Consider the following 27,415-nt stretch of genomic DNA (forward strand, 5'->3'; position numbering starts at 1 on the left):
AGAGTGAGCAAAAGGTAACTAATATCATTGATTGCACCTACTATGCGCTAAGCACTAGATTATTTCATGCAATCTGTGTTAAATCCAGTTTATATGAGAAAACTAAGATTTAAAACAGGTGACACAATTTGCCAAAGGTCATACAGCTAATAAATGCGAAACCTGGGATTTGAATCTAAGTTTCTCAGACACAAAAAGCATACTTTATTTTCCTCACTGATTTGCCTATCAGAAGCTCAGAAATTACATATATGTCAACAGATTATAAAATTCAAGTACAATAACAGTTTAAACATGTACTAGCATGTTCTTACTTTTTAAACACACACACAGATATACGAGGTCCATTCAGAAAAAGTCCAGCCATTGTTGATATAAGGAGAATGGTTTGAATGACATAAATGTATCCTGGCAGCCAAGGAGAGTGGACTGAAATGTGCGAACAATGATGACTTCACTGCACTAGTCAGTGGGGGCAGCAGATACCTGTTAAATAAGCATGTGTACTGCATGGCCCTCGCATTCAAAACAACTGAGGAAATAGGGCAATGAATCTGTATCAAATTTTGCGTTAAGCTTGAACATTCCTCCACGGAAACTATTCAGATAACTTGGAAAGCTGCAGATATGGGCAACTGGTGACTGGCAGCTTCATCATGACAACACGCCCGCTCATGCATCACGTCTTGTGCAGTTTTTGTGAAATATCAAATCACCCAGGTGGCTCAGTTCCCCTACAGCTCAGATTTGGCACCCTGTGACTTCTGACTTTTCCCCAAACTAAAATCACCTCTGAAAGGGAAGAGATTTCAGACTGCTGATGAGATTCAGAAAGATGTGACGGGGTAGCTGATGGCAATTGGGAGAACTGTGTGAGGTCCCAAGCTGCCTACTTTGGAGGGGACTAAGGTGTCATTGTCCTATGTACAATGTTTCTTGTATCTTGTATCTTCTCCAGTAAATGACTATTTTTCACAGTACATGGCTGGACACTTTTTGGACAGACCATATATAAAAGGAAATTAAATTCTCAAAGCCCAATCACTAAAGTCATTGGTCTTTTTCTCAGGTCTTAGGCTTTTATCTTCTCTAAAACATTTTACACTGCTGGGCACCTTCCTCAAAGTTCCCGTCCTTTCTCTTCTGTAACATTACACATTTTTGGTTCTCTTTGTACCACACCGATTGCCCTTTTCTGACTTCCCTTCTTTCTCCAGTTCCCTTAAATGTTAGCATGCCCAAAATTTAGTTCTCAGGCTTTTCTTACTACATACTACTTGCAAAGAGCCATTCATGGGATTCCACTATCCACTCTGTGCACATGTGTACCAAAACTATATCTCCAGCTGTGACCTCCTTTGAGTTGTAGTTTTGTATTTTCAACTCCGTGCTGACAAAGCCCATGGGGTTAGCCTATACACATAACAGGTTACCTTAACCTTTCTAAAACAGAAGACAAACACATCTCTCCTTGCTCTAAAACCTGCGAGGACTCTAGAATCTAAGCCTTCAAATATGTTATTGAAATGTCTTGGCAGTCTGGTTCTAATTTATTCCTGTTCCTTTATATATTGCCCCTGTTTTGCACTACTATGATTTCTTTGAATTCCTGTAACACTTTAGATCTGTTTTGTAAGAGATTGAGTGGTTTCAGATACGGTCTTGTCACCTAGGTAAATTGCATGTTTTGAAGGCAGAAACTACCCCTATCCTTTATACATTTACAAAATCATGCAGCCCCCACTATCTCTTGCCTGGTTTGAAGAGGGAACAAGCAACCAACACCAGTTCACAGAAATATAACCATTTATCAGCAGTACACCACGGTAGCTTTGAAGTCAGGGAGAACTCAGTCCAAATCTTGCCCCCACCATGTACTAACTGTCATACTAAACAACTTCACTCTGGGCTTATTTCACAATACTGTTGTAGGGAATGGATAGGAATGCGTATAAAGTATATAGCACAGGGTATAGCACATAACTACCATCTGTTAAAGAATTACTGTTACTGTGTGAACAATTTTGGAAAGTAATCAAATTCTACAATGTATCCTATTTTTTTTACAGAGCAGTAAGGGGTGTGTCTTCATAACATGTTTATTCTGATACAGGAAATGTACTAAAAGGATTTCATGCTTATTACAGAGAACAGTTATTCTAGCTATGATTTTTTTCATCTGACCTTTCATTAGTGCTATCCTAGAATTTAGTTCTCTTTTATAAGGTATCCTTGCTTATTACCCTTAAGAGGTGTTTTTTTTTGTTTGTTTTAAAGGGTAATTTATCAAACACTACTCACCCCAGGTCTCCATCCAGATTTTCAAATACTTCACCTCCAACTGTTTCATTATCTGGATTCAAACAGATTTCTATCATATTATAAAGGGCATTTTGGCCCCATTCACTATCTTTCCGAGCTTTATTAAAATGTCGAAGGGCATCATTTGGTTCTCCAGTATACCTTGTGAGATGTTAAAAAAATCTGTTATTTCAATCACTGACTATGAACTTTAAGTCATTTATAATTTGTTTTGTACATACAACTATTAACATATTATAAAATGTGGATTTTTAAAACAAATAAATTCCTATTATACTTTATGTACAATGAGAAAAAAAGTATTATGTAGGAATTATTTGTCAATAAATTTACCAAAGATACAGTCCTTTACAATATTGATATCCTGGCTCGAATTTTGCTCTGGAGTTACGTTTTTCAGCCATTAGGAAAAATCTTGGAACATCCTCAAGTTTTCCACATCTTCTTAGGAAATCAATTAAACGAGATAATGTCATATAATTATCTAGAAACAAAAATATTTCAGATATAGACAACATTTTATATCTTTTGTTTTGACGGTTATACTTCTACTTTATTATAGTTTACTTCAATTTAAATATAAACAAAGGAATGCCATAGGAGTTATAAGGCCCTAAAAAGACTGTGGTCAATTGACTAATCTATCAAATGATAAAGGTTGGGTTGATCTGATCCCAGTGAGAGAGGTTCTATATAGGCAAATATATAAATATGTACATTTGCTGTAACTTACTTTGCAATCATTCCTAGGACCAAAATATTCTAGAAGCACTGTCTGCGTAGATAATCTAAACTCTAAATGTAAAATTTAGGAGGACTGATTCGATTACACAGGGCAAATCTATCTGTGAGACCTCCTTTTTACTGCAGCAAGGACAGGGGTAAGAACAGTACATTCTGATGATAATGTTTGGGGTGGGCAGTTAGAAATTACTCCAGCCTTTCCTGAATAGATGTGTGTAAATAACATATTAGACACTAGCTTACCATACTGTAACCTTAAGGTATTTGTCCTAGTATTTTAATCCTATTTTACCGTCTTCCAAGGAAAAATAATTAATTTAGTTCTTTGGTCTCAAGTATAATTTCCTGGCACATTCTTAAAAAGAGCTTCTTCTACCATATCTATGCAGTTCTTTGACACTAAAATGTGAAGTTTTGAGAATAATTTATTAAATATTTTTATAAGATTGTAAAACTAATGAATGGACACTTTAGAAAATTTTGAAAAATACAGAAAAGTATAAAGAATAAAAAAACCCACTCATTCCTACAAGCCAGAGATTACCATATTTTGACTTCCTTTCATATATTTTTGGGTGAAAATCAATATATAAATATTTAAGTGTAAGAAAATTAATGTTTCTTCACTTACATATATACAAAGGTGAAGTCACACTTGGGGTTTTGATTCAACATTAGACAGTAAACATTTCTCAATTATTATTAAATGGTCTTTAAAATCAATTTTAACATGGATACATAATGACAGATTGGCTCACATTTTACTTTTCTGTAGTTGCGTTTTTTAGATGTCTGGGCTTTAAAGTTTCAGTCAGCACAGGACTCATAGTAGGGGGTCTGTAAAAACCCTTATTTTACAAGCTATTCTGATCATTTTCATAAGGTGAGTTAGAAATAAAAGGAACAAAAACTTTTAAAGATAATTTATCCTTGACTGTTGTGTTCCAAGAAAAGAGAAGATACCATACAGTCCAGCAATTCCACGTCTGGCTATATACTCAAAAGAACTAAAAGCAGAGACTCAAACCAGCGTTTACAGCAGCATTATTCACAATAGCCAAAAGTGAAAACAATCCAAAAATGTCCATCAACAAATGAATAGGTAAACTATATGAGGTACCTACATACAATGGAATGTTTTTCACCTTAAAAAATGAAAAGTAAATTCTGACACATGCTAGAATATGGATGACCCTTTAAGATATACTACCTGAAACAAGCCAGTCACAATAAGGCAAATTCTATGATTCTACTTTTATAAGGTGCCTAGGTTAACCAAATTCACAGACTGAAAGTAGACGGTGGTTGTCAGGGGATAGAGTGAAGAAAGAGTGGGAAGTTAGTGTCAAAAAGGTACAGGATTTCAATTTGGAATGATGAAAATATTCTAGAGATGGATTATCATGATGGGTACCACACTGTGAAGGCACTTAATGCCACTGAATTGTACATTTAAAAATGGCTGAAATGGTAAATTTTATATTATGGATGTTTGACCACAATGAAAAAATATCACACACACACACACACACACACACACACACACACAAAACCCCTCCACTGACTTTGCTTCTGCTCTATTACATGATGTCAAAATAATCCAGGTTGACAATATCATCATTTGCCTCCCTTGATCCCTAATCTTGGGTCTTGAGATTTACTTCCTACTGCCTTCTGGCATCACTAAAAACCACAGCATGGTAAGAATATGGTTTCGGAAAGAGGATTTGAATGTTGGTCTTATTTTTTAGCTATATGAATTCAAGCAAATTACTCAAATTCTTAGTCTAAAATTACTTATTTTCTTAAAATAGTGTTATAATATTTACCCTCAGAGTGCCACGGAAACGAAATAAACTAAAGAAAGGCACAAGAGATCTTTAAAACTTCTAATATATTTACAACTCCCACCAAGTTCTGATAAGAAGTAGGATGACTATCCTACAATTAAGCCACAGAATCTAGAAGCCATCTTGGATTAAGCAGGAATTAAAGTTAAAATTTCTAGCCCCAAATTTTTTATGATATTACTAATATTTGACAGATGATATGCTAATATTATCTAAAGTCAACCTTGGGAGGCTGGTTTCTTAAATAATTATCACCTTACAATATTACTGAAATGTACTCATTATTAGTTCAAGTTATAATTACCACTGATAGATTAAATTACATTAACTTGTTTTTTGGTTAAACATGAAATTTGACAGAAGGGAAATTTCTGCACTTTGGGAATCTACTGAAAACTGAAATGTATTACATTCTGAAAAAATGTAGTCCATATTTATTAATGGGAAGTGAGAAGATATCAAAATGAGTACGGTGATGTGACAAGGCATGAATGAAGCGTTAGGGGAGTGCAATGCACAGAATTCCTAACTTTGCTGGAGAGGTTTCTCATAGGCTCAGACCTTTGAGCAACATGAAGGATGAGATCATTTTACTAGACAGAGGCATTTGAAGATGGCACATGCAAAGACAGAGCAGAGAAGAGCATCAGGAGTGTTGATAAGTTTGATATTATGACATTAAAATGGGGAAAGAAGGATAAGTAATATGAATGAAAGGACAATCTAGTGCCATATTATCAAAATAATGCTATGATATTAGACTTGACCCTGACAGCCATCTGAAGTTTTAAGCAGCGAAATAGCTTTTGATTTTTAGAATACAGCAGTCCTATAATGGTTTGGAGCTGCAAGACCCTAGAGGCTGGAAGATTAGTGGGGAAACTGTACTAGTCTCGGTGAGAAGTGATAAAGGTCTTAATTAGAGCTGAGGGCTAGGGGAGAATAAACTGGATGTGATTGTTAGCTATTAAATAGAACTCATGGGACTTGTTAACCAACTGGTGTGAAGGCAGGATTTGGAGATTTTGAAAGTGAAAAGGTATAATCTGTCAAGAGAGCAGTAATTAGATCTATAAGGGAAATTTTTAACCAGTTAGGTTAAGTCAAATCAGACAGTTTATTTCTGAAGTAAGCTAAACAAAGCTTTATTTTAAGTATAAAATGTGCTACTGAGAATGAGCAATAATGCAGACATAAAGAAAATGTAGATCATAGGTTTTAGAATAATTCTGACAGAACAAATCAGTGGGTAAGTTTGTAAAGCTCTATTAGAAATAAAATATAGAACACAGATTAAAAATATAAAATACCATATGGACAATAAAAAATCACTTAAGGACTCCCGGCCAAGAGGAAAGCTTAGACTGACATGCTCTGTCTGCCTCCACAGCTAAGAAGGAATACAACTACCTCAATACCAGAAATAACCAGAAATTCCAGAAAATAAAACTCCATGGAAGTCCAACGTATGAAGTTATAAACCAGTAGTGCTCATCTGGACGGGTAGGAGGGGCGAAACCGGGGCGGAGAGGTCGGGCTGTGCTGTTGGCGGCAGCAGCGGGGATAGCGGCGGGACTGTGAGAAATGCCAGGGGAGCAGTCCCGGCGGCAGTCAAGACCCGTCAGCTCGCGATTCCAATGCTGGGGAAGGCAGACGCCCATTGCCTTGGACTGTGAGGCCCAGAGGGCGTGGGGACGGAGGAAGAGGCTCCTGGTCTCTCAGTGGAGAATAAAGGCAGGAATCCATCTTGGACCCCCACCCCTACACAAAGCGCCACAGTGTGGTGAGAAAGGTCACAGGTTGTGACAAGTGCTCAGGGCGCTGTAGGTGTGACAGCCCCGCCCAAGAAAGAAAGATAAATGAAAATGGTCAGAATAACAGGAATAATGATTGAAATGCCAGTCATGAAGCTAACCAAACAGCAAATAAAGGAATTAATCGATGAACAAGTAGAAAATCTTTCTGAGGCTCAGTTCAGAGCTATAGTCATAAGGCAGCTTACAGAATTAACAAAAGATATTGAACAAGATGGGGAAGGAATGAAGGCTAGTCCTGCTGAAATGAACAAAAACACATACAAAACTAGTGGTGAGGCAAGAAAACCAGGGATCAAATCAACAAATCAGAACATAGAGAAGGAATAAACAGTCAACCAGTGCAGAAAGAGGAAACAAAAAGTGAGGAAAATGAGGAGAGGCTCAGAAACCTCTGGGACAGCTATAAGCGGGCCAACATCCAAATCATAGGGCTGCCAGAAGGTGAAGAAGATCTAGAAATTGAAAAATTATGTGAAAAAATAATGAAGCAGAACTTCCCTAACTTGGGGAAGGAAATAGACGTACAGGTCCAGGAAGCACAGAGAGTTCCAAAACAACTGGACCCAGGGAGAACCACACCAAGACACATTAGAATCAAAATGTCAAAAATTAAGAATAAAGAGAGAATCTTAAAGAAGCAAGAGAGAAGAAGAGGATTATGTACAAAGGGGTCCCAATTAGACTATCAGCTGATTTTTCAAAGGAGACCCTGCAGGCAAGAAGGGAGTGGCAAGAAATATTCCAAGTAATGAAAAGCAAAAACCTACAGCCATGATTACTCTATCCAGGAAGCTGTCATTCAGGATAGAAGGGCAGAGAAAGTGCTTCCAGAACAAAGTAAAACTGAAGGAGTTCATCAGATCCAAACCACTGTTATATGAGATGTTAAAGGAACTTGTTTAGGACAAAAAGGATCAAAACTATGAACATTAAAATGAAAACTGCATCACAAGAACCAACAACAGAAGCTAAGGAATTGAAACAAAGGCAAACTAAGTAGGCAACCAGAGTGGGAAAAGAACTATAGGTATGGGGAACATATTGTGGGGAGGTCAGTGGTGAGGGGGAAGGGGGAAAGGGAGGGAGATGGTACAGGAATTAAGAAGCATAGTAGGAGGGAGTGGAGTAGACAGGAAGAGGTTGAGAAGAACTATATGCACAACCAATAGGCATGGACTAAGGAGGGGGACAACTGGAGGGAGGGTGGGGGGTCACTGGGTGGAGGGGAGCAGAGGGAAATTAAATTGGGACAACTGTAACAGCGTAATCAATAAAACATATTTAAAAAAACTCACTTAAATTTTTGTATTTTTAAATGACTTAGTATTTCACAGCCATTCACTGATCCATTCAACCAATAATCATTTACTCTGTATCGTCTGTATGCCTTTCACCATCACTGCGTATGACGGTGGGGATAGCAGATGAGTATGAGATGGTCCCTGTAAACCTGGAGAGTTTGCAGTTTAATGGAGATGACAAACATATGCATACATGCTTCAGCAAAGTAACAGAATCATATGATAAAGAGGTACAGTGGAAGAGACTTATTATTTATTATTAGGGTGACCAACTCATCCCAACTTGCTGAGACTTTCTTGAAAGCCTTTCCTTCTGGGAGACCTGTCAGTCTCAGGCAAACCAAGGAAAATGATCGCCCTGCTCCACATCACATTTCATGAGGCAGTTGGTGGCAGTGAGGTCAGAAGGGTGGATGTTTTGGATTATTTGTAGGGAAAGATGGAGTGGAAGAATAAGGAAGGCAAAGTGCATTATGGGCAAAGGAAAAAAACATGCAGAGACCTGGAGGTGTGGTTGTGTGTCATTTGGTATTTCTAGAGTATAAGGCTCATATACTAAATCTACAAATACAGGTAATCCCCGTATAACACGGTTCTTAGGTTCCTAACAAATGCCGTGTTATGTGAATCCATGTTATACAAAACAAAGAACGAGTACAAAAAGAGGGGTTAGGTTCCAAAAATGAAAACAACATACTATTACATTTTTATAATTAAGAGAAATACCTTTATTAAAGCAATTTTCCTTAAAAGTATTACATATTAATATGAATTAAGTAATGTTTTCTTCATCATCACTACTACGCTCTATTAACCAAATGCGCTTTCTTTTTGACAAGATACATCTCATCCTGTGAACCTTCTTCAGCATTATCTTGATTTCTACATTTAACTTTTTGCAAAAAATCTGTTATTTTAAATTGCTTTCTTTTAGCTGAGGTATCTTTATAAATTTTGTTATACGGTGCTAAGCACGTTTGAAGTTCTCTCTTAAACTTTGTGTTCCTTTCAGCGCAAGGATCTTTATTTAAGAAATATGACTCTTGACTGTTGGGTAAGTCTAGGCCTTTCTTTATGCTTTTTAGAGTAAACTGTTTAACCCTTTGAATGTCAATGTCGCTGTGAGCGACGCTGATAAATTTTCCTAAAAGTGCCAGCGTCGCTCCCAGCGACTCTTTTTTCGATGGCTATAAATGTAAATAACAACGGACTAATTCGTATTTTATGTTTTGTTCTTTTTTTGTACCTCAGATTATATATTGATATAACCTCTTCTCGTGTTGATCCAAATTTCGAATTTTTACGCTTGTTCAAATACTGACATATTAATTCTGTTGTAATTTTTACTTACATTTTAAATGGTCCTTTTAATTTCACCTATCTTTGCAATAATCACTGAAACTCTATGCAGTGTGCATGATAAGGAAGCCTTTGAAATGGACACTTTCATTGCTTCATGGTACAGTGTTAGCATTTTGTTTATAAACTTTTTCACTGTTGATATCTATATATATATATGTCTCTAGCGTGAATGCCATTTGTGTTCATTTTTTTGTACGTTATGAAGTTTTTTTTCAAAAATTTATGCAATATATATTTGGCATACTTCTTGCTTGTTATCCATGTTGCTATGTATTTTTTAAAATTATAATAATACGTTTTATATTATGCCATATATTATACTTCATACTGAAGGAAAGATTTTTTCTAAAATAATTGTTATAATAAAATAATTTTAATGCAATAAAATTTTTGCTAAATTGCGTCAAAGAACACTTCTTACAAAAGAAGTGTACTTACTATATGTTGCAAAATTTTCAGAAAATTATTATGAATAATAATGTTTTTATAGACATTTTTCATAAACCCTGCATTTCTCAGCAAAATAGCCTGGCATTTCTCACACTAATTTTAGCAATTATGCATGGCACTCAAAGGGTTAACTTCCTCGTTTTCATCAGTGTTATCATCCCTTAAGTTATCTTGGCACATTCCAGATGTCATTTGCACCAAAATTGCTTCATCAGTTTCTTCTACCAGCAACTCTTGGATATCTTCTACAGTTATATCGTGTTAGAGCGAAACCATGTTATAGAAGTACTGTATTATACAGAGGATACCTGTAATTCATTTTTATATTTGTTTATGAACAGTCCAAAGTCACCAGTCTACTAAGCCAATTTTCTTTTTATCTATTTGGTAAAGATGTTAATGCCAAATAACCTGGGTGGGATAAAATTCATCTGACAGATGAAAGCTTCTTCAGACTTCTTACAATGGTTTTTTAAAGAAACCATGTTGAATTATTTGCTCAAAGGGAAATGCTGCAATATGGGAACTGCCTGAGGCAGAAAGAATGAAAATATTATGTATGCCACCTTAAATAGTAGTTCAGAGAAGGGAAAAGGGACAGAATAGAGTCCAGAATCCAAGGTAGACATGGCAGGAAACAAATGACTAAAGAAAGAAAGAAAGATCATGATTTGGGCAACAGAGATATGAAGATGGGTGCGCATTTTGGACTTAAGAGTAGAAGAAGTTAGACAGTCCAATAATTAATAGCATTCTTTTAAAGAACACCTGAGTACAAAATGGAACAGGTAAGGCCAGAAACAAAAACATGGCCTGAAGCACTCCAAAAGTGGGACAAAATTTTAAGAGATAATAAAAAGAAATTAAAATGTTGATATTACCATAAAAACAGATAGAATTTTTTTCTTTCAATCTCTGCCCTAACTAGGGGTATTTTATTTGCAAGTAGAAAGTTCTGTTCTATAAATTCAAACTTTAAAATTAAAAGCATGAGTAAATACAACACGTAGTAGTAGTACCTGATGTCCTGGCTGGTTTGGCTCAGTGGATTGAGCGTCGGCCTGCGAGCTAAGTGTCGCTGGTTCGATCTTCCAGTCAGGGAACATCAGAGAAGGAAAACTCTGACTCCAAAAAACCTCCACTGCCTTGCGGCATACCTCTTCAGGGGAAAGGCTAAGGGAGTAAACCCCGACAGAAAATCCGGAGCCGGAGTCCCTAAGGGGGTTTGACGTTGTAGTCAACACCGGCAACTCCTGTGGCGCACCTGAACCCAAGCTGTATTGACTCCGTCTTTCCCTTGGATCCTTCAGCTGCGAAGAGAGGGGGGGTCTGCTGCATGGGCAACAGCAGACCCTCCATATCACCCTGCCCAGGCTCTGTAGCTTCAGCTTCACTGGAGAGGACACTCCAGCGTCATCGCAAGATGTCGATTCAACACGGGAGGAGACAGATACCGTGTCACTCCCGAGTCGGACTGCACAGCCATTCTCGGCGGTGCAGATAGACTCTTAAGAAGCTACACCATCGTCTCTCGAGACGGACGGCTGCCGACGAGTAGTACCTGGTTCTTTGAGTTGCCCCTACTGACATACAGCCCCTGTGTCCACGCTGCCCTGACCAGGCAGCTCTGCCTGCCTGTGGTGTCATCCTGAGATGAACGCATTAGTGTTCAGAAGAACTGAGTGGCCACTCTAGAACTTCCTCTGATTACTTCTTCAGTAATACATACAAGGGGGGCAGCAAAAAAAAAAACCCTGGAATTTATTTATAAAAAACTGTGCATTTACTCTTACATGTTTAAACTTCAGTCACCTTCAAAGTTCTCTCCATTTGATGCAAAACACCTGTCTACTGCTCCAAACAGTTTTTGAACTCATTGATTTTGATGCCTTTTAGTGCTTCTGCTATTTTTTTGTTTCACCTCACCCACCTCAGCAACACATTCATTTCCCTTTGAGGACTTTTTTCATCTGGGGAGACAAAAACTAAGTCGCTTGGGGAAAGATCGGGTGAATAGGGAGGGAGGGTAATGTGGGTCATGTTGTTTTTGGTAAAAAAAACTGCTGAAAACTCAGCGCAGTGTTGGCAGGTGCACTCATAAATCACCCATCATGAAATGGGAAAATGCACTGAGTCTTCAAAAAAAATTCACTGAAGCCGAACAGTTTCTCACACCGCCACAAGCTGGTACATGGGTACAGATGGGTTCCTAGAACACTCACTTAATGGGTGAAGCTTGAATTACAAGGGGCCCACCAACCAGAAAATATTCCAGTCTTTTCATGGTCCCCCCTCGTATAAGTGACACACACCACTGTTTCAACCCTCCTTTCCTCTTTTCCCTTTCCCTCAGCTCCCTCACTTTTTTTCTTCCTTCATTTTCTCCCCCTACTCTTCTTTCCTTCTGATATTCAACTTGGCAGATATGGTTCTAAGGCTTGGAAACACAGCAATGAAGTCAAAGTTCCTGGCCATTTGTTGCTTATGTTCTATAATTTACAATTTGTTTTGTTTTACAAGAGTGATATAAAAAGTAGGATAAAAAGATGGGAGCATACAGTAAGAGATGTTTCTGATACAGGATGGACAAGGAAGGGCACTCCCAGGAAGAGGCAATGGGAGCAGAGTCCTGAATGAAATGGAGTGGCTACTACATGACTGTTTGGGAGCAGCATGTTCCGGGAAGAGGGAACAGCAAAGTCCCAAAGCACTACCCTACGTGGACCCCTGCCTGCCTAATATCCACTCTCTCTCTCTTCTTCACTATCAGAATCCTGATTTGTTTTCACGTGGCACTGTGTTTAGCTAAAAGATGACATTTCTCACCCTTTTTTGTAGCCATGGAGGTGTTTCTAGGAAGGATTTTTTAAAGAAAATAAAAACAAGATGGTTCACTGGCCCTTTAGCTCACTTCCCCATCACCGCCCCTGGGGCAGGCCCTAGAACATCAAGGTTCATGGCTGCAGCAGTCATCTTGGACCGTAAGGTGCTATATAGAATGGAAGTGAGACTCATGATGATAGAAGAAAAAGAACTTGGGTTTTCTGATGATACTATGCCATTACTCCCATAATCCACTTCTAAATTTCTTTTACATAAGGGAACAATAAAAGCTACAGAAGTTTTCTTTTTCAGAAGCGTGGGGCGGTTCTCTGCTATTTTCAGCTAAAAGTATTTCTAAACTATTTGCAGGCAAGAACTAGAAACAGAGATGGGTTATGAGAATGTTGCAGTAACTTGGGTGAAAGACAAAGAGGGCTGAGACCAGGGTGGTAGACGTGGGGGTTGAAAAAAGTGGTGGAATTCTCACAGAATGGACATGGTGTATGAAGAAAAGTGAACCAAAGGAAACGAAGGTTTGGGGCCTGGTACACAGGTAAATGGTGATGCTAGTTACTGAGATGAGCAATGGAGAAGGAGCAGATTTGGAGGGAAGCTGAAGATCAAGTACAGTGATACCTCGGCTAAAGAAGATAATTCGTTCCAGAATCACATTCATTAGTCGAAACGTGATTTCCGGTAGGTTTCTATAGAAAATCATTTAATTCGTTCTGGATGCTGCCCACGGAGCGTGCACTGTGCTGACACTGGAATGAGAAGTTTCCCTCTGCGGCACTCTGGAAGCCCCTCTCTAGAAGGTCACAGCAATGGCCTCTCTCACCTTCTGATGTACCTCATCATCAGATCCGAAGCAGCTTATGCTATCAGGCATCTCACTCCTCACTGTCTCAGACGTAAACAACCCAGTCGGGTTGGTGGGTCTCCCCTATGTGATGTGCTCAGTTCATTTCTTTGTCACACACACACAGACGGAAAAGCCCCTGGAATGGCCCAACCATTCACGGTTGCTGCTTTTCGTTAGTGCGCACACTCACTAAAACATTCGTTAGCCAAGTTCGAAAACAACAAAAAACATCTTTGTTAGCCAAAAAATGCGTTAGCAGGGTCACTCGTTAGCTGAGGTATCACTGTGCTCATTTTGGACATGTTAAACTGGAGACCCTCCTGGATAGCTGAGTGGCAATGCGAACAGGCAGTGGTGTGCAGGGGTGGGCAAAAGTAGGTTAGTAATGATAATGCATAATAAATAAATAATAATACAAGAATACGCTCTGCTTTGTGTCCTCACAACGGTATACCTACTTTTGCCCAACCCTGTGAGTCAGCACTAGAGATCACGTTTGGGAGGTACCAGCACATACACAGGACTAAACGCCATGGGCCTGGATGAAGTCACTCAGGGGAGGGAACTATTACAATACGTTAAAAGGTTCAAAAACTGAGGCCTAAACCATTCTGATATTTAAAGGTCATAAAGAGAAGACAGACCTGACAGAGGACAGCTAGGAGACGACAAACCACATACGCCTCGCATCTCAGGAGGCAGTCTTTCACGGGGGAGCAGGACAAGCTGTGCTAACACTACAGCGATAGACCAAGGAAGCAGAGCTGAGAATGAAGCCCTAGGTCCAGCAGTGTGGAGGTCACTGGCTGCCTTGCAGAAGCTGCTTCGCTGGAGCTCACAAGTGAAGAAGACAGAGACAGCATTTACATAAATTGTTTTAGAGGAAATCTACTATAAAGGAAGAAGGGGAGATGGAGTAGTAATTGGAAGGAAAGATTAAATGGAGAGTTAAGAGTTGGTTGTTATTTATCAATGTATTTAAGGTGCGAGCTATCTCAGCGTGTTTGTGTGCTGACTGGGACAAAAATGATGGAGCAGGAGAGAGGGACGAGCAGGAGTAAAGCCCCTCAGTAGGTGAGGGGTGTCCAGTGCGCCCAGAGGGAAGCTGGCTGTGGCTGGGACCACAGACCTGGGAGGACAATGGCTGGGGCGCAGGTGGACAGGGACGGAGGATGGATCTTCTTTTTCAGGGGCCCACATTTTCTCAGGGAATTGGGAGGCTAGGGTTTCTGGCTAAGAACAAGGAAGGGGAAAGGGCGTTGGAGGTTTGAGGAGAGAAGAGAAGGTGTAAAAAGTAGCTGGAGTGAGTGTTCATTAGAGAAACACAGTAGGATTACCTAGTAGCATCTGAGGGCCCATTTGGGGTCTGTAGTCATAATTTAAAGGGAGACTGGTCAATGGTGTTGCAGTTCCCTTACAACCATGTCAGATGCTCCAGGGTGTGGAGTAAGCACAGACCTGGATTCAACCAGGACTGGGGTTTTTCCAAGAAGCGTAACAGCAAAAAGGGTTGACTGCATTTGAAAAATATAATAAAGGGATATTTACCTGGCTTGCGTTCTAAAAGCTGTTGTAAATGAAACACTGCTTGTTCATAGTTCTGTTTCCTGAACATGATATCTGCCATCATCTAAAAAGGTAAAAAAAAATTGTTTTTAAAAATAATGTCACATATTTTTTATGACATTGTATCTCCTATCAAGCATATATCTCCTAGCAAGATTTAGCACTCTGAAAATACATTTGAAAAACATGAGGGGAAAGTTTGATAAAAAGGAGCCATTTAAAATTCAAGTTCACTGTATGCAGATTAGCACTGAGATCAGCATGACAGAAGATGGTCAAGTATGTGAAACTGTATTTTTAGCAGAAAATATGCTCCATGTGGTTATTTTAAAACAGAAATTTGAAGGAAACTGCATGCTATATGTACTATCATAGAAAGATGCTTTACTGGGCTTGGCTAGAATGACAAGGAGATTAAAAAAAAAAACAAACAAAAACACTCCTAAATTCTAAATATTTCAAAGGGATTCCAAATAAGCAAGATCTACTGAGATTTTCTTTTGTATGTTTTTAAAGGGAGACTTCTTATATGTCTCTTTAGTTACAGTAATAACTTTGAATGAACCTCACAAACTATCAGCTATACAGCTTTTTAAAAAGCTAACAAATATCCTAACCCCAGTAAAAATTAGAAAGAAAAACTAAATTCTGCAGAAAGCACACCACCTTGGGATAATAAATGAAGTTTTTTTCCATAACTCCAAAAGTCCCACTGAAACTTACGCATTAGTCCGGCATGTCGAAGTAAGTACTTAAAGAAGTTAAGTCTCTAGCAAATTACGGCTTTACGACATGAACTTCTCATAACCAAGCACCCTCTTAGGCATAAAGGAAAATTAACTAGGCCCAAGATAGCAAGTCAGGCCTTATGTAGAAAAATAGGTTTACCATTTTTATAAAATAAAGAAGGTTCTTAGTTTTCTTTGGTAAAATGTACCAATAATGTTAAAAATGTAATTTCTTCCAAAAGCCAATGTGAGCCAGGCCTCACATCTAGTATTAGTTTTATGAGGTAAAATGTGAGACTCCCCCATGGGATGTCAAGCACAGCTGCCTCCACAGCTCTGAAGTCTGCGGGACTAACCGTGGTGGCGGCTTCGCTGTCCTGGTCACTCTGGAGAAGCAGAGCACAGAGACGCAGGCAGGCATCAGGGTCATCGTGTGCCAGGTATAATCGCGCCAGCTCCAGCATTATCTACAGACAGAAGGGCAGCATGAGTGAGAAACTGGAACAGTGTCTGAGGTAACTGGACACAGAGGAAACTTTAGTTGATCAAAAGCTATCACAATAAAAATGCCAAGCATGATAGGTAGGAAAACCATGGGCATGCTCATCTTTATTTTCTCTTATACTAGGAAAAAAACAGGCGGTAACTCACCTGAAAAGTAGGGAGACACAAGCACTATGGAAAGAACACTGATCTTAAATCAGGAGATGAGATTCTAGTCTAAGCTTTTCCATGATGGGGTTAAGTCCTTCTTACCTCTCAAAACCTGTTTTCTCATTTTTAAAATAAAAAGCTTTTTAGCAGATAATTCATTCCTAAGGTATGCTTTATATTTAAACTAGAAGTATAGCTCCTTTAACCATCACTGAAAAAGGTTATCTGTTTGGTTATAACTTAATAAAGGTTATTTTTGCCTTTCATCTGAAAGAGTTATACTAATTTCAAAATGTTCAATCCTGAACTTTAAATTCTAGAATGTGATTGCTTTTTCTTCTGCGTCACTTATTTAAGTATTTAGCTATTTATTAGATTGTTAAGAAAAAAATCAATCATCTATTAACTATCTGAGAAATAAAATGTCAGTTTACATAACTGGTCATTTATTGTCACACTGTGTCATCTGAGGTAAGAGATTCAATCTAGCTATTTTTGCAGACCCAACACCAAATAGCAATAGAAAAACAGAGGCATACAACAGCTGTTTAGTAAGCTAAATTGATCATCTACAACCAGATATTTGAGACTGAGACATTTTTTAAAGTGATTATTAAAACACAAATGAATATTAAAAATCAAAGAACTTGCAGATTTACTTTATATCACTTATTTCATAATAATTTTTAGATTCTAACTTATTAATTTAAGGCATCATGCAAGTATTTTGAAGAATTTATAGAAACAATATTTTTTAACTTGTATTTTTGCTATATTTCTTTTCAAATCTTTATTTGAAAATAAATAAACTGGTAAGACTTTTACATTGGGGGAAATTAGATGACATCTGGAATAAAAGGTGTTTAAAATTTTATAAAGGTACTGACCTTATTATCTGTTTCACAATGAACAAGCGCTTCCCTATAAAACTTAATTGCTTTTTCATAGTCTCGCTGAGCAACAGAATGTTTTGCAATCTCTGCGCAAATTTCAGCTGTTAAATGCTTCTGTGCAGGAACTGCATCTGGTTGTTCCATCTGAACACGTTTTAGTACCCGAGCTTGTAACTCTCGAGCCTAGAAAAAAAACAAGGATAAAAAGAAATTTCTTAAAAAAGAGATATAAGTTAAACAAGTCTCAATAGTGAACACATAGCATAAATTTTACAGATTTATTGAAGCATCACTGGCCCTCCAGGTAACAAAGCCTGATCCAAAGTCTTAATTGAGGTCTTAACCATACACTTGTTTGCAAATGAGCCAGCATGCCCATACTTTCCAAACGAAGGCACAAAAATTACTGAGTCTTCCCCCACTGTTATAAGGACATGTACAGTAAGCTCACTGAGGACGAAATGCAACATAAAACAAATATTTGGAAAAAATATTGTTCCAGTCTTGGGAAAGTACTGAGGAAAAAGAAAAAATAAGAAACATGCTATTTGTTACAAAGAAAAACATTTTTTTATATGTTATAAAAACAAAGAACAATAAAAACAAAAACAAAAAAATCTGAAAACAACCCAAATATCTAATAACGGAAAATTGCTAATCAATTGATGGTGTGTCCTATGTTACCCAGACACCTGGAAAGAAGATGGAGGCCTTCCTCAGGGTATGAATGTAGAGGAGGTTGCTAAATTAGATGAACATCAGCCTTTCCACCCACACTTCTGTTTTCTGACACACTTAAGACCTTCCCTTAATAAGTGACAGAGAACTACCATGCTTTAAGCCTGCAGAACAAAATTTAACTTTGAGCTAATCATTCACTAATGCATTCATGCATTCATGTAACAAACAGGGAATGTTCACCATCTGCCACACATTGTGTTACTCAGGGAGTCTTTTTTGAGACTCCTGTCAAAATGTTGGTTGACAACTGGTATTTAATGAATATGGTTTAAAGCTGAGTATTTTTTGGAACCACAGGTCATAATATTAATTTAGGGTACCAAAATATGCATTCTTCTGGAAATGAAAAAGAAAGGATTATAAAATATTAGTGTATATAGCATGTGGTAAATGTTAGACTGTTCCATGAAATTTTTATTTTGGTTCTGTTACTAAGCTTATAAAGTACAGAGATATACATACATTGGTATATGTGATGTTTTATATACATATGAATATACCTGTGCGCATGGTTTTGCATGCACGCACGTGTACTTACATACTTACTCTCAAAGTCAAAGAACTCTAAAACAATTGGTATAAATAGGGTAATTGTACTTTTCCACCCGGCAATACCCTTTTATACCTGTTGTGCCAACTTAATTACTAATGGCGCCTTCTTTTCCCCTCAAAAGTATTTTGGCTTGAATGATAAATTATATGGTCACCTTAGGTCTAAAAGATGAGCAATTCTTTGCCTAAATAGTCTGAGTTTTATCTCTGCATCAACTCTATCTCTACAGAGTCGAATATGTGGGCCTCATTAGTTGAACTTCCTAGAGAAACACATTTGTAACTTAGATCTAGAGATGTTTTGCAACTTTCTTAAAGGTAAATAAACAGGGATAATTTTTTAAGCAAAAGATTTTTCCATTTTCTCTTAAAGACATTTCATAAAAGATTGTTCAATTTCTGTTAGGTACATATATGCACTGATCATTAAAAAACATTTCCATACAGAATAAAATGTTCTTAAAGAATTAATACCATTCCCTATGTTTTTCCTTGGTTTCCAGGAAGATAACACCTAAAATTATGTTAAAATAACTATATTAAACTTGATTGTTAATGCATTTACTTCCTCCTTCCTTATTTTATAATATATATTCTTGTAAATTACCTAACGCCTTTGGGTAAACTGAAGTTTATAGATACACAATTTCATAAACTTCTTAATTTTCCCTTTGTACCTGAACAGCATTATAATATACATATTTTACTGAAGACCACATCAAAATAAAATATAAAACATTTAATAATTGTTTATAGACCAATCTCTCTCATGAAAATAGATGCACAAATCTTGAACAAAATATTAGCTAATATCTTTAAATTCCAGCAATATTGTTTTAAAAAATTACAAAAAATGTCACATGTAATTCAGGAACATAAGGGTAGTTTAACTTTTGAAAACCAATCAATTTAATATACCACATTAACAGAATAAAAAGAATAGTCACATGACCATCCAGATCGATGCAGAAAGTGAATTAAGATAAAATTTAAATTATAAAGAGAATCATTAGCAAACTAGAAATTGAAAAATCATCAAAAAACACCAGCTACTTAGAGACTACTTCGAAGGACAAGTACGTAAAACCCCTATAATAAAAACCACAAAATATTAAAAAGAAAAGTAAGAAGATATAAAGAAAAAAAAACTGAGTTCAAATCCCATTTATGATACCAGTCACGTGACCTCATGCAAGTTTTTAAAACAAACATCCTCAGCTGTAAAACAGGATTAAAAATATCAACTTCCCTATTTATTATAATAATTAGCAATAATATATTTAAACAGTACAACCCATAGGCATTCAATCCTTATTTCTGTTTTGACTTATTTTCTGTGACTCATGGGTCAAAGGAGACTGTCTCACTCTTACCCGTGGCACATTTCCTTCTGCCCCACCTCCCGCCACACAGCCACACTCACGACAAAGGCATTTACCTGCTGCAACGAAGTGATTGCATCACCAGGTCTTTCCATTTTACTATAAACTTTTGCTAGAAGAACTTGAGCACGTCCATCTTCCATGAGAGCCGACAGTTCATTTACTATGAAAGAATTGAGTTACATTGGGAAAAAATATTAATTTTAAAGAAATGTTTACATTTTTCTACCAGTTTTAAAACCGGCCTTTAGAAAGAATGATTTTGAAAAACAGTGAATAAAGTTAAAAATTTTTCAGTCAGTTAACTTAAGAATGGCCACATTAAAAAACAATAGGATTCAAAACTAGTTGGAGGAAAAGTTAAAGAACTGGGTAACAACTGGAGGTTTTTCTTAAGACATATATTTAGAAATAACATAACTCAGCTAATAATTTCAATTTTCATTGTTAAATACATAAAAACTTCTGTTTACTGAAGTCATTAAAAGGCAAGATAGAGTAGTTTCTGCATGCAATGAAGAAGTAACTGCTGTTTTTAAAATAATAAATATTTGATAAGCAACAAAGCATAGCCATTAAGAACAATGACTTTGACGCCAACCAGTCTGGTTTCAAATTTAGGCTTCAACACTTACTAGCTATTTAACCTTGAATGAGGCACTTAATGACATGCCTCCCTTCCATCTGCAGAGGAGGGAAGGTAACAACACTACCTATCTCATAGGGTGGTTGTAAAATCTGTAGTTAATAAGTACGAAATAATTTAACATATGCAAAGCAATTAAAATAAAGTGTGGTATGTAGTGAGTGCGATTTAAATATTTAGTATTACTACTTTGTGATCTAAGAGCAGTAAGAGAACCCGGATAATGAACAGAAATGTGCTTCACCACCGATGAAGTGCACGGTCTGTGCCACAATCTGCTGGAAGTGGTTTACGTAAGTTATTTCTCTGGAACCTCAACCTGAGGGGCAGATTCTGCTATTGCTCATTTATAGGTAAGCAAAGCTCTCAGGCGGCCCAGGGAACAAGGAGGCTACAGCCCTGGTGACAGGAGTGGAGAATGAGGCGTCAGAGGAGCAGCGCAGTGTGTGAACAGCCGCGTAACCCACTGTGAGGTCTTCAGCTTAACTCCGAGGGACATGGGACACACAGGAGCTTGGTCAGACAGGACCTACGCGGTTTAAAAGGCTCAGTGACGCTGCTGGGTTGAGAATGGCTGTGGCAAGTGGTGTGGGGTGTGAGGATGAAAACGGGGAGACCAGCTGGGAGGCTACTGTCCTAATCTGTTTAAAGGATGATGGCGGCTGGGTCAAGGGTGAAAGCAGTGGAAACAGTGAGACGTATTAAGGATCAGAATATATCTAAAGGTAGAGTCAAGAAGGTTCAAAGACAGGGTGAAGGCAAGGATTCTGGCTCTTGTCAACTACAATGAAGGACGGAGTTACTGGGACGGAGAAGGCTGCAGGCAGAATAGATGCAGGGAAGCACATTAGGACTGTGGTTTTAGCTATGCTAACTTTAAGATGTTTATTAGAACCCAGGTGTTGCTATTTATCAGCTAGGTGAACCTGGGCACATCAATGAAACTCAGTCTTAAGACTGTTAACTGAAAAATGGGGAAAATTATATTTGCCTCAAAAACTAATATGAACATTAATGAAATTATAACAAAACACACACAATGGCATTTAAATACACCATAGGGTATGTTCAGCAAATACTTATTAAAGTATTTATATTACATTAGGTGTAATATTACTTATACCCATATAAGTAAAACATACTACTTGAATCTCTCCTTGTTTACAGCCTTTTCAAAAATCCACATTTAAGGCCATTTGCAATGTTTTAATCAAAGCCTGACAGACCCATGTAAATATTTTTATGGAACTAATAACACTATATATCATAAATGCATTCAAAATTAGAATTTAAGCACCAACTTTATCAAAGTTAAATTAAAAGATCATTTTGGAAATGTTAAAAAACTTAAAAGAGAGAGCTGGTTTTATCATGTATCCAAATATATTTTAAAGCTACAGTGAACATGGTATTGGCAAAATAAAGAAAATACTTCCGTGCAACAAAGCAAAGATTCCAAGAATCAGTCATATAAAAAAACACTACTATATGATAAAGATATTTCAATACTGCCACTTACATAATTGGCTATCCATTTGGGAAACTATATAGCTGATAAGAATTGTTATGTGGATTCAACTTCTCCATTATAAAAATTAAAAGTATGTACAAGAATTTCAAAAAAATAAAAGGAAATGTTTTACAATGTTAGGATTAGGAAAGCTTTTCTGAGCATGACAAGGAATTCAGAAGTCAAACACAGAAAAGACTGTTTAAATATTCTATTAAATATTCTATTTGACCAAGGAAATGAGAAATGTGATAAAGAAAGGACAGCATGGAAGAAAACATCGGAAACATGAATAATTGGTAATAGATCAATAAGTAACAGGTAAAGGATTAAAGACAAAATATATGAATAGAAAATTCCTAGAATAAAATATGATCTTTAGACATAAAATGGTGTCTAAACTTACCAGTCAACAAAGAAGTACAAATTAAGTTTTTTTTCCCTAGAATTAATTTTACATTGTGCTGTGACAGCTATAGCCTTAAGAAAGAACAATGCGGCAAGACTCAATTCCAGGAAGTATACAGCAGTATATAAACAAGAATTTTGTCTCACTGTTGTTTCCAACCTTTAATTTATTTTTTAATTTTTTTTTATCCTTACCTAAGGACATGCATATTGATTTTAGAGAGAGGGGAAGGGAAGGAGAGGGAAGGACAGAGGGAGAGAGGGAGGGAGAGAGAGAGAGAGAGACAGACAGACATTTATGTAAGAGAGAAACATTGATGGGCTGCCTTTCGTACGCGCCCCAACCTGGGATAGAACTCACAACCTAGGCATGTGCCCTGACTGAGAATCAAACTTGCGACTTTTCAGTTGGCAGGAGGACACTCAACCAACTGAGCCACAATAGCCAGGGCTATCAATAGTGGACTCACCAAATAAATTATGATGTCAATGTACAATAAAATACCTATGCTAAAAAAATAAAGAAGAGGTCTATTTGCCAAAATGCATACTACGGACTGATAGGTGTAATATGATTCCATTCTGATAGAATGTAAGTGGTATGTAATTCTGTGTGAGAAAGAGATAATGAGAGGTAGGGGCAGGGAGACTGATCAGGATGATACGTGAGTTGTTAAACATAGTTTTCGCTGCAGAGTGGGAGAGGACACAACTCTCATTCACTTCTCTCATCTTTTAAGTTTTGGCAATGAGCAAATACCAGATTTCAATAAAAATACAGATCTTTAAAATCTGTACAAACTTGTAACAAGGCAATTTGATAGTATCCAATTAAATTTTAAATGCACATATCCTTTGACTTAGCATCTTGCTGGTAAGAAATACATATAAGCAAGTGTACATCAACAAATGTGATACAAGAACATTTACTGTAACATGGTATATAATATCAAAAGAATTGAAAACAGATTAAATGTGCAATAATTGGGGGAAAGTTATATAATTTGCAGTTATATAATAGTATGATGCCAGAAAATAGAATGATATGAATGTCCTGACATCAACTATCTCTGGGACATACTGTATGTGAAAATATTGTAGAATAAAAAGAATGATATATTTTGAAAAGGAAAATTATGCATATTACATGTATATATTTACATATAGATAAAAGATACATTAAAACACAAGAATGGTTACTTCTAGGGAAACAGTTTGAGAACAGGGCAAGTGGAATTAATAGGAGAAACTGGAGCCTTACACATTATATTCTTACATGGTGAATTTAAAAAAAAAATTATAAAAATGCTTACTTGTTTAAACAGTAGGTGTAGTTGCAATTTAAAAGAAACTTCCTTTACATCATTTTGGAAAGTACAGTAGTCCCTCTCTATATCGCGGTTCACTTATCACGGCCTCTTTAAAAATATTATATTTATTTATCATGGATTTTTCACTATATCGCAGGATTTTGCGGTACTGTATACTTATGTTATTAAAGTTACGTAGGTTTAAGAGTGTAGAATATGTTTAAGAACATAAGTAGTGTTTATAAAAGTGTGGAAAAGGTTAATAAGGGAGTGGGAAAGGTTAATAAGGAATTGGGAACAGATTATAAGTGTGTGGGAAGGGTTTATAAAGCCTTAAAATATATATAAATACTAAAATAAATGCAGATTTTCACCTATCGCGGTGGTGTCTAGAACGTAATACCCATGATAAGTGAAGGAATACTGCATCTTTCTATAATGCAAGTAACTATTTCATAAATCAGTTACAGATTTTTCAAATATCTTATTTTGGTAGAATGATATTCTGGTCAGTGAAATAACCGACTTCATATATAAAATACTGGGAACACAAATGCACACTTATATAATATAAAAATAAAACAGATCAGGTGTATCAGGTATACATATTTTTCATACCTGGTTCATGAGCTAGAGCATGCTGAAGAACTTTTTCTGCTTTGTCATACCATTTCAATTTTAATAAAAGCTCGGCCAGGTCATAGCAAAGATAATTTTGTTGTCCACTTTTCAGTGCGGCTTCATAGTAAGTGATTGCCTAAACAAAATCCCATTTTAGTTAGGAAAGAAAGGGCAATGGGAATGGCATTCAAGCATAGGTACTTTACACACAGATTTAAACATATATATAATTGAAAATAACCAAGGAGAAGCTTAGCATGAGCCTATACTATCAGTTAAGTATGCCATTTTCCTTAGAGAATCAAACATCACACAAGGCAAGCAGCATTTCATGAATCAGTAGCTAAAAAACTGCCTGGCAATATTTGTTTTTCTGGTTTTAGTCCAGAAGTCGGTGAACGTTATCAAATGCAATACTAGCTGTTGTATATATGTTCAATAGTTACTAGGAAGAAAGCAAAACTATTTCTACTAGGGAAAAAAAGAAATCAATCCTCAAGACACATTGCTTACTAAATTTATTCAACAGAAAGGACATCTATTATGCTTTTTCATATAATGAAATTGATATTAACAATAGCAAGTTTATCATAGTGATCTAGTGATAAGAATTTAGGTGCAAGATGAAGCCTGAAGTAAACTTTATTTCAGTCTTTGCAAAATGCAATGAACAAGAATGTGAGACATGGGAAAACCTTTAGCACAAATTAGTTTATGGGCACAAATTTGGAGATTTACAACCATCGAGATACAGACAGGGCTTGCTGAAGGCCTCTCATAGAAAAAAAGTCTGAAAATCTTAATCCCACAGATAGATTTTAAGTTATAAAGTACTTACCTTTGAATAGTTATGAGTTTTCACAAGTGCTTTCCCAATTTTGCTTGCCAGTGTTCCATCTTTGGGGTTTTGATTTAATGCTTGCTCATATGCTACTATGGCTTCTTCAGGCTAATAATGTTGACAGAGAGGAAAAATAGGAATGAATAAACAGTTTGGCTGGATCCCACCGATGGTAACATTTTATTTATGGAATTCAGTTTTTCATTTGGAATACTTAAGACTAATAAAACACGCAGTTAACTCCAGAAACCTTAATAATTTCAGAGATAATAGCAGAATAGGTATAACTAATCAGTATACTCCCACTCATGTTAATTGTTCCCTTGCCTTCATAAATAATAATGTGAGAACTCAAAGATAGCTTCTTGACTCTTCATTTCTGGCAGCCATCATAAAAGCCGATAAAGCCAGAAGATTGCATTCCTTTAAAGAAAACACCATCATAGTCAATAGTTCTCTTCATCCTGATGTTTAAAGGAGACTCTCAACTTGCTTCCAACATCATCTCTGTTTTAAATAATGACAGTGTTGAATTACTGGATCTCAATTTGAAAAGAAAAACTTTTTTATTGTAATGGTTGTCTCCTTTCATTGAGTAAGCATCCTTTAAAAAAAATTATACTAATCATAATGAAATTTTTCTACATCTAAGTTTAATAATACCAGAAACTTTACCTCTTGAATATTCATGTATGCATCTCCAAGGAGAAGAAAAGAACGAGGGCTGGGCATTCTTTCAGCAATTTCTCTGGAAATTAGACCAACTCTATTTAGTATATTGAATACAAATATCTTTTAAACTAAAAAAGGGGAAACTAATTTATTTCAATTAACCAGTAGCCTTCAGAGTACCTTCTACATATCCAACAGTATAATACTGTAGAAAAAAATCCAACCCATATCCACACCCGATTGTTTATGCTAGATCGACCATTTTTTCATTAAATCTTTGCATTTTCTAAAAAGCAGGAAACAGAGTACATACAGGTAGGTAAATTCTATCCAGAAATATGAAGTTTGTACATAAAAAGTCCAACCACTGTTAATATAATGAGAATGGTTTGCACAACATCAATGTAACCTGGAGCAAAGGAGTGGACGGGAATGCTCATGTGCGAACAGTGATGACTTCACTGTACTAGTCAGTGGGGGACGGTACACACCATTGAGTGAGCATGTGTGCTGTGTGGCTGCTGCATTCAAAATGACTACACGAGTAGAGCAACAAATCTGCATCCAATTTTGCATTAAGCTTGACCATTCCTCTATGGAAATTATTTGGATAATTCAGAAGGCCACAGCTATGAGCTACTACTGGTGATTGGCAGCTTCATCATGACAACACGCTTGCTTACGCATCACGTCTTGTGCCAAGTCTTCTGGTGAAACATCAAATCACCCACATGACTAAGCCCCCCGACAGCCCAGATTTGGGAAAAAGCAGAAATCACCTGTGAAAGGGAGGAGATTTCAGACCACTGATGAGATTCAGGAAAATATGACTGGGCAACTGATGGCAATTGGGAGAACTGTGTGAGGCCCCAGGTGCCTACTTTGAAGAGGACTGAGGTGTCATTGTCCTATGTACAATGTTTCTTGTATCTTGTATCTTCTTCAATAAATGTCCCTATTTTCCATATTACATGGCTGGATACTTTTTAAATAGACCTTGTATATTTCCTATTATGTTTAATTTTGAAATGATGTGGGAATAAAGGTACCAAAAAATTATAGGTTGGGGGGTAACCATTTACTGTCTCATGTATCTTGAGCTCTGATATTCATGACCATGTGCTGAAATGAGTTACCTTAAAATAATATGCAATCTTCTACTTCAATACTTCCTGTTTATTTTTTACCTGCAAAATTTAACTACTAAAGGTCAAAATACCAAAGTTACTCAAATAATAATGTGATGCTAAGCTTTTAACATATCTCATTTAATTGGTCAAAAACTCTACAAGAAAGAAAATTGTTATTCTGACTTCACAGATGATGCTGTATTTAGGTCTAAAACTATTGTGTCAGATCT

At 36.7% G+C, this 27,415-nt stretch overlaps 1 protein-coding gene across 1 annotated transcript in view; it reads right to left on the bottom strand.

Moving 5' to 3' along the window:
• Window positions 1-27,415, bottom strand: part of TTC21B (tetratricopeptide repeat domain 21B) — an 85,471-nt gene that overhangs the window by 14,385 nt on the left and 43,671 nt on the right. The window contains exons 16-24 of the mRNA XM_090280429.1: window positions 26,059-26,131; window positions 25,381-25,491; window positions 24,540-24,678; window positions 20,104-20,210; window positions 17,367-17,555; window positions 16,182-16,292; window positions 15,080-15,161; window positions 2,656-2,806; window positions 2,302-2,463 (exon numbers count right to left, since the gene is read on the bottom strand). Of these exons, the coding sequence (XP_090136555.1) occupies window positions 2,302-2,463; window positions 2,656-2,806; window positions 15,080-15,161; window positions 16,182-16,292; window positions 17,367-17,555; window positions 20,104-20,210; window positions 24,540-24,678; window positions 25,381-25,491; window positions 26,059-26,131 (1,125 nt within the window). The remainder of the gene's footprint in view (window positions 1-2,301; window positions 2,464-2,655; window positions 2,807-15,079; window positions 15,162-16,181; window positions 16,293-17,366; window positions 17,556-20,103; window positions 20,211-24,539; window positions 24,679-25,380; window positions 25,492-26,058; window positions 26,132-27,415) is intronic.

This window comes from Furipterus horrens, unplaced genomic scaffold, assembly GCF_987537825.1.
Source record: "Furipterus horrens unplaced genomic scaffold, mFurHor1.1.pri manual_scaffold_1, whole genome shotgun sequence".
NCBI lineage: Eukaryota > Metazoa > Chordata > Mammalia > Chiroptera > Furipteridae > Furipterus > Furipterus horrens.